General features: G+C 32.1%; 1 protein-coding gene across 1 annotated transcript; it reads right to left on the bottom strand.

Moving 5' to 3' along the window:
• Nucleotides 1-3,044: 3,044 nt before the first annotated feature.
• Nucleotides 3,045-8,127, bottom strand: LOC18047613 (LRR receptor-like serine/threonine-protein kinase GSO2). The gene is made up of 7 exons (XM_006441353.2): nt 7,788-8,127; nt 7,536-7,694; nt 6,649-6,723; nt 6,204-6,383; nt 5,948-6,094; nt 5,308-5,454; nt 3,045-5,221 (listed from the first exon to the last, which is right to left on the bottom strand). Exons 1-7 carry the CDS (start codon nt 8,125-8,127, stop codon nt 3,045-3,047), a joined length of 3,225 nt encoding a protein of 1,074 aa, XP_006441416.2.
• Between the last annotated feature and the right edge of the window lie 938 nt (nt 8,128-9,065).

The following is a 9,065-nucleotide window of genomic DNA, read 5'->3' as shown; positions in this document are numbered from 1 at the left end:
CTCCTACATTTTCTGCAGTCACAGAAAATGTCATTAAGGTCATCGAAAAAGATTTTGAATTGGATAAAACTCTTTTACATAACGATTTTTATTCTGATTTAAACAAAGAAAAAAGACTTTGGTTTTTCAAACACTTTTTAAACCAAAGAAAAGAAATCCAACAATTTTATTATGAATTTGTGAATCTTCATAAAGTTCATATATTGTTTTTTGATTGGTTCGAAATATATTCTTCTGATAACAACATCTCTTACCCCTTCAAAGAGTCAAACCCTATTACTATTAGGAAAAAGACCACTGAATGGAAACTCTCCGAAAGTAATAGAACTGTCGATTCTGAGCATCCACCCCTCCGGAGTGTAACCGTTGACCACGGCGAACCTCCTATAGAAATTAGAGCTTCACCTTACAAAATCCCCAAACCAAATGATACTGATAGTAATTTAAGTAGTATTATTCAACAGAATAATTTCTGTAATACTAACTTAAATACTATAGGAAAACAGTTGACTAGAATAGAAAACCAATTTCAACAGTCAACCATATCTGTTTCTCCTAGTCAAAAGCCTATCCCTTCAAAATCAGATTCTGATAAAAAGCTTAAGGAACCTATTTTCAAACCCTTCCAGGTTTCGAAAACTAGCCAAAAGCTTGTCCATGAATCAAAATCGGATTTTGCAAAAGCCATCAGAGAACAACTAGATAGGATAGAAGCTGCTTCTTCCTCATCTAGCAAAGTTCAGATTGCCCTTGATACTCCTCAATCTAGCAAGATTGGAGTATTAGAAAAAGATGACCAAACTTCTATTGCCTCTTCTGACTTAGAAGCCTTTATTGATGAACCAATTTCTAAAGCCAATAAAATCCATTGGGAACTTGCTATCCCTACTTCTAAATCTCCACCTGATTTAACTATAGACAACAGGCCTAGTGCATTAAATCAAGCTCGTTATAATGCATCCTCTGTCTATGAGTGGAATATAGATGGAATGTCTGAGTACAACATTCTAGGTGTATTGCAGCAAATGACCATGGCAGCCAATGCCTATAAAACCCAATCAGGAACTTCTGACAAAGCCATTGCAGAAATCCTAATTGCCGGTTTTACTGGTCAACTCAAAGGATGGTGGGATCATCTTCTCACTAAATTGCAGCAATTAGACATCTTTAATGCCATCCAAACTGATGAGAATGGTGCCCCCATTCTTGATGAGTTTAATAACCCTATTCAGGATGCAGTTGCTACCCTGATTTTAACCATTTCCCTTCACTTCATAGGTGACCCTTCTACCAGTAAGGATTCACTACCAGTAAGGATTCACCACACAACAAAACATCAAAATAAAACACAAGTCTTTAAACACAGAATTATAAACTGCTTTACACTATCCTCCCCTTGGCTCTGATACCAGAAGGAAATAGGATCGAAGGATGGATGTGCTTTCGTTAGATCGAAGGATGGATGTGCTTTGAAAAGAAAAGTGCTTTGAAAATAAATTGCTGGAATTTAAATGTGCATAAAATTAAATTGCAGAAAAGTAAATGCTTTAAAGTAAATTGCGAAAATTTAAATTACATTAAACTTTAAAAATTTAAATGACTGAATTTAAACATACATCTTTGCTTTCTGGCTTTACAAATTTTCAAATCTTTCCAGAAGGGAAGATTGAAAGACGGGAAGATTGAAGATAAAGAACTAGTCTGATCACCCAAAGCTCTGTGATAGAACTATTGTGTAAGCAGAAAATTTCTTTGAACTCTTCGGACTTTAGAGAGAGAGAGAGAGAGTTTAGAGAGAAGGAAGAGAAGAAGAGGAAATGAAAAACCTGAGGAGTTATATATATATATAATTAAAATATTTTTCATATTTTGTGGACGCATATAGCATCATTAATAGTATAAATCAAATAATTTATTACAATAGCTTCCATGATTATTATTGTTTAATCATTAATGGTTTTATTATTAAAGACATATAATATAAATTATTATAAGACCTTATGGAATATTTTTATATAAAGTATTGTTGAAATAACATTACTAGTTAATTACATTCATTTAAGAGTAATGATAAATATTTTAAATTTTTATCCTAAATTTCATCCTAAATGATGTATCATTTACTGAGTGAGTGGTTGGTAATTTTTTACAAGTTTTAACAAAATTAATTATATTATCCACCAACCAATTGATGAATGCTGCATTATTTAAGATAGTTTTTTTGGATAAAAAATTTGGGATGTGTAGTACTACTCTTTATTTAAATAGTATTTTTATTACTACTCTTTATTTAAATGGTATTTTTATTTCTAATACTAATTGTAAAAAAAAAAGTGAAACCGTAAAGCTATAGCTGGTACATAACATTTTTAATTTCAATATTATTTGTATATTTTTTTTATGTTTTTGGTAATTTATAAATATTTTATCAATTGATTATGAATAAATTATGCAACTTGCAAACAACTTGTTACATAATTACTTATGCATTAAAATTAAATTAAGGGTGAAAATTTTAATACTTCATCCCAACTGCCAACCCCCTAGAATTTTCTTTTAATAATTAATTAAACATAAAGGAAACTTACATTTACTTGCAATTAACCTTTTTGTCTATTGTATTAAATGAATGGTATATGTCAAAACATTTAAATCCAAGGGTCTACAACAATCTCATTATCAATGCAGTAAAAAATCATACAACATCATAGAACGATCCTTTAATTAAATATATATTGTTAAAAAAAATTACTAAGGTGTAAATTAGAATTAAATTCAAATCCTAGCATCTTGAGTTAAGAAACTCAAGAAAAAAGTAAAATAAAATAAACATAGAAAAAGATCATGCCAAACATAATTTTAAAAAAAAAAAGCATAAGACAAACTGAAGAATTAAACCGATAACAAGGCATCAATTCAAGCATCGGTCTAATAAAGAGAAAATTTTCAGCTATAAATAACTTGAAAGTTATTGAATAAATTTGCATCACATAATTTTTATTGGGGGACAGCGACCAGAGGTACATGTAATAGCTAGAGTGAAACTACTTATTTCCAAGACAAAATCTTGGTGGAATCAAATGGTCGACAAGAAGATAGTAGCAGGAGGCCATGTAAGTCTCAATAAGATAAAACCATCTTCGTCGCCAGTAAGGATTTACATATAAAACTCCAAATATTCCCAAGATCACAATTACATAAGATATTATAAAAGTGATATAGAAACTGCCCATGTCTATAAAATTATCATCATCTTCTTCATTACTAACTGAAACGTTTGGTGATCCATTGGGATAGCAACTCTCGGATAATGGCTGTCCACAAAGAAGAGAATTCCCATCGTAGCTATTCTCAGTAAAGGTTGCAAATTGCCCAACTCTATCGGGGACCTTTCCTGACAAGTTATTGTGTGCTACACTAAAAATAGCCAGTGCATATAACTCAACAAGCTGAGTAGGGATTTTCCCCTGCAACATGTTGTAAGAGAGGTCCAAGCTTTCAATTTGACTGAGTTGTGAAAATGTCGATGGGATTGTTCCCATCAAATTGTTGTGGGATAGATTTAGCACTCGTATCATGTTCAGGTATCCAATTTGAAAAGGAATCTCACCTGTAAGCTTATTACAAGAAAGATCGAGTCCGAACATGATTTTGAGGATTCTTCCCTGGTAATAATAGGACGTATTCTTAGTTCTGAACTCAACACTTTCTTCTTTTCTCATTGTTGAAGAACCACTTGGAGACACAGCTTCACCCGCAGCTGGACTAGAAGCACCATAATTACCTTCGGACGTTGGAGCAGCAGAATCATAATTACCTTCACCGAGCGCAGTTTTGTATAAACAAGAAGGAATTGTACCAGAAAGATTGTTATGAGAAAGATCAATCAACTGCAATTGTTTCAATAGACACAACTGAACTGGCACTTCACCTTCTAGATTATTATTAGCCAATATAAGGTAGCTCAAGTGAGAAAGTTTATCAATCCAGTTTGGAATCCTACCACTGAAACGATTGTAGCTAAGATCTAATGTCACCAAAATATCACCGAATACATCTTCAAGTTGTCCTTCTATCTTATTTCTTGACAAGTGAACTTGTGTGAGAAGCCATGAACTGAAACAAGATGGTAAACTCCCAGATATATTATTCACTTCAAGGTCCAAAACTGTGAGAAAATTAAGCTTACAAAGGTTTGCTGGGATTGGACCTTCAAGATGATTATTGGGCATTATAATATCTACCAAATTTGATAGATTACCCAGCCATTTCGGAATCTTACCAGAAATATGGTTATCACTAAGATACAATCCTCCCAATAAAGAGCAGTTCAACAAGTTTTCTGGGATTCCTCCTGTGAATTGATTGGCATCCAACTGCAATGTCACCAAGTTCGTCAAGTTAAAACTTCTAGAGAATATATGACCTTGCAAGCTATTGTTTGAGAATGCAAGAACTTGCAATGAGAAGCAACCCATGGTCATGTGCTCAGGGATTTCGCCAGTCAGCCGATTATTGGATAGGTCCAGACTTCTCAACGAGCTGATATCACCAAAAGAACATGGGATGCTACCATTTAAAACATTCCTAGAGATGTTGAAATGTTCTAATCTTGGCAAAAATGCTCCAATTCCCGTAGGAATGTGGCCTTGGATGAAGTTTTTGGAGACATCAATAGTTGTTAACTGCTTGAGAGGATTGACTGGCATCTGAAAAAAGCCTGAGAGAGAGTTATTGGCTAAAAGAAGTGTTTCCAATTCTTTGTTGTTTTCTAACAACCAATTTGGAAATTCTCCCCTCAGGTTCATGTGAGATAAATCAACATATCGCAATTCATGTTGATAATAAAGGAATCTGGGAAATGTGCCATCATATCTACAACCCGACAGCGAGATGTTCTGTAATTGGAATTTTGGGGTCAAAGAATGTGACTCAATTTCCACAAATAATCTGTTTTTCTGACCATAGAATTTCTTGAGTTTGGAGTGATTGAAAAAGGGTTCAAATGAAATTGGTATTTGGAATTGATTGTTTGAAACTCTGAGCTCTTCGAGAGATGTAAGATACCTGAGGGGAGATGAGGAGATATTTCCAGTAATTTGATTGGAAGCGATATCCAATATTCGAAGGGATGTCATATTTGCCAAACACCAAGGCAAGGTACCTCCTATATTATTATAGCCAATATGCAACTCTTGTAGATGCACCAACTCACACAGACCTGCAAATATAACTCAACATTTAGTATATAATTCATTTTAGAGTGGAGAGAGAGAGAGAGAAACATAGAAAGATAGAGTCGCTAACCTTGATTAAGAATCGTGCCATTTAGTCCACAGCTGACTAGTGATAAGAACTTTAGGGAAACCATAGATTTACTGATTTGAGGAAAGCTGATGTGAATTTCACTGTAATCCATGACCAAATTTTCTAACCTTCTGAATTTTGGAAAATCTACAAACATTGAGCAAGAAATACGTCAGATGTTTCAAACAGATCTGGCGAGGAGCTATTAAATTTCCGTTAGCTAAACGTGTTCTTTTAGACTTAGAACTGTTGATCTCTTGCTTCCGTCATAACAGAACGAACCAACTGTGCCATTATTTGGGAATATATAATATATTTCTGTTGCATTGTCAATTTTTTTATTAAGAAAAATTAATTTTTTTTTTAACATAGAAAAATTAACTTGAAAAGGATTAATTTTATTTGCACCTAAATAAATTGACATATTTCAATTTATTTAAAAGGTAGTGAAAATGTCAACACACTTGACTCATTCATCATAATAAATTGACAAAAGAAGTTTGAATAAGTAATCCATCAATGCGAGTATGCGATCCTGTTTGCCCCAATTATTTGAAAGATAATTGAGAGCCCATTGATGTTTTCAATAGTTAATTTACTGTGGAAACAGAAATATGTAAGAAAATATTTGTCAGTTTACCTTGAAAATCAGAGGTGCCATATAGATAACAGTTCCTCATTGACAAATGTTTAACTGAGGTAAGAACTGCAATGCTTTGTAGAAACCTTATATGCAGAGCAGAGCCACCCAAGATCAAGACTTCCAAGTTGGTGAAATTGAGTAATTCTAGACGAAACGTAACATCAACTTTAAACAAAGCCAAGAAAATTATAAGGTTACCTTTTTTCTTTTTTTTTTTCTAATCTTAAATTTCGAGCTGATAACCTCAACTTACCTTGGTTCGTCATTTTTTGACCAAGATGATAATCTCGTAATTCAAGTGTATCCAAATTAGGGAAAGGCGTCCACAGGGACTGCAATAGGCTGCTTACATTCATACTATAGATCCCACCGTCATAATACCAGCGCGAAGTCCCTAGACGAAGGGATTTTAGCATCCTCAAACCTCTGTAATCTGTGAGGGCAATTAAAGAAGGAATATTTTGATTGAATATACAGATTGTTAAACGGGGAAGCGTTCATTTTGATCAAATTAAAAGATTAAAAAAAAACAGAAATTTCATTATTAGTCTCTTTTTTTATTGTTTTTCAGTAGCTTGGAATTTTTTTTTTTTTTTTGATGTTTTAAATTTAGTCCTTGTTAAAAGCCATCGTCAGAAGATGACTCGTAAAATGACCTTAAAATCTAGTAAAAAATAATAATTTTCCGTTAGTGTTACCTTTGGGAGCCACAAATTTGTTAATGTTGTTGCCGCGAAAGTCCAGCTCCTCTAAATTGCTCAAAGAATCTATTTCTGAGAAACAAATTATCTTTTAATTAAATTTTCTTACGTATTTTAAAATTCAAAGCACCCAAACCAAAAAAAAAAAAGAAAAGGGAGAGATATTTGTCTCCTTTTAGTGGGTAACATAATTCACAAGGTCTTTCTTGTTTTATGACAAAAATGCCGTTCCTTGTTTTCTAATTTAATCCTATATTTCAAATCCTACTTAAAACGCTTTACAGTTACTGGTTGGATAAAATTTTTGAAAGGTCAAGAATATTTTTACTAGATGTAATTTAAAAGGGTGATTATTTATTTATTTTTTAAAAGGTGGATGTGGGAAAAGTCTAAGTATGTGACGGAATAATTTGCTCAAACAAAAAAAATAAATAAATAAATAAACATGTAATTTTCTAAATCGATTGTTTTTACTTTCATGAAAAAAAAAGAAGTGGATGAGATGAGAAACTTCACGAAGACATTCTAATTACAATAGCATGTATTTAAGATCACCAACCAAATACTCCTGTACGTTCTCAAAAAATTAGATTTTTTTCCTTTAATTTGTAGTCTAAGGAATCCTAAAATTTTCTGTCCACCTATCTTAAAAGGATTCAAACTCTTAAACCTGTTATTTCATCTTAAGATACTTTACCAACTGAAACTAGCTTGTACAAAAAAGGTAAAAAATAAAATAAAATAAAATGTGAATAACGAGAAACCTTCGATATTGTTGAAGCAAAGTTCCGATTCCTGCTGACCTATCAGATCGATTTTTTATTTTTTATTTTCCAAACTCAATGAGATTCATAATTAAAGATGAGAGTAAAGCTCAAGGTTACCTTTAATATAAATGGTTCCATTCAATATATTATCATACAAATATAATGTTGTTAGAGATGAAAGACCATCTATACGCGATAAGATGCTATTCTTCAAGTAGTTGGAGCCTAAATCGAGAAACTTCAGGTTCTTTAACCTTGATAGCCCCGTTAGATCACCTGAAAAAAAAAATAATAATAAAACAATCTCATCACAAGAATGACTGGTTCCATTCATCAATCTCATAAAAATTAAAAAAAAAAAAAAAGAACCTTCATTTTCCGTTATTAAGTTAAAACTTAAGTCGAGCCACTCTAGCTCTTGAAAGGGAGAGAACAGAGAAGCATTCAGATACCACCCTCTCAAGCTCAAATCCCTAGCCAAAGAAAGATGAAGCTCCATTACTCTGCCAGTGTTGTTGTTGCACACAACTCGTCCCCACTGACAACAGTCTGAATTATTTTTATCTCCCTCCACCTGAATGCTGAAGAAATGTTTAAGTTGCAAGAGGGCAACTCTCTCTTGCTCCCAGCATCCCTCACTCCAACAATTTTCAAGTAAAACGACCATCAAAAGTAACTTCACCCACACCCATTTTGGACCCCTAACCATCTTAATTGATTAATCAATATTCCTGCTGCAACTAGCAATAGGTATGTCTCTTCGCTATTTATAAAATAAAGCAGAGGCTCGACGTCCTTGATCAAGTAATTTTTATATAGTTTTATTGAATGGTCATCTTTATTTAATTCTTGAGGAAAATAACAATTAAAAATTAACTTAACGTTTGTCCACACTTTTACTCATTAATAAAATAAAATAAGACACCTAATTTTATTGTTTTTTAATGATTAGAGTCTATAGATATATTACAATTTAAAATCTTTGGATTGGTTGGGTATAAACCTCATTCACACATCTATATAAAAGAGAGAATCATGATGAAGGCCTAACACTATTGGATCTAAACCTCATTCACAGTTTTATATAAAAGATAAAGAATTCCCATGAAGGCTTAACACTATTGGCCTACCAGCTTTAATTTGTTTATTTGACTTATCGTTGTCTTCAATTATTTTTTATTTTTGAAGTCGGTCAGTCAATAAAACGACACTAATTAATCATTTACCCAACCCTTCATTTCTTTACGTATTTTATTTGACATCATTTTCCACAATTGTCGTGGTTCTCTGTGTCTTATTATCTGCACAAGTTCTACATAATTTTCAATGACGAATCGACAACAATTAATGGGCTTTCTCTTTTCTTGGAAATTCATAACGCAAATTAATCAAATTTGACTTTCTTTTTAATTACACATTATAGTTAGAATTTTATCAGAATTTTTAAATTAAGGTGATGTTTGGTTGGAATGAGAGAATAGAAGAGAGAAAAGTAATTAAATTTTTTTTTCATTATTTGGTTATATAAAATATATAACAATTTAATTTTTATTAAAATTTAATATTCATTAGAATTTAATATATAATAATTTAATATCCATTAAAATTTTTATTAAAATTTAATATTCATTATTTGATTAAACAAAA

Source organism: Citrus clementina, unplaced genomic scaffold (genome assembly GCF_000493195.1).
Source record: "Citrus clementina cultivar Clemenules unplaced genomic scaffold, Citrus_clementina_v1.0 scaffold_3, whole genome shotgun sequence".
Lineage (NCBI taxonomy): Eukaryota > Viridiplantae > Streptophyta > Magnoliopsida > Sapindales > Rutaceae > Citrus > Citrus x clementina.
This window is presented reverse-complemented; position numbering and strand designations above follow the sequence as displayed.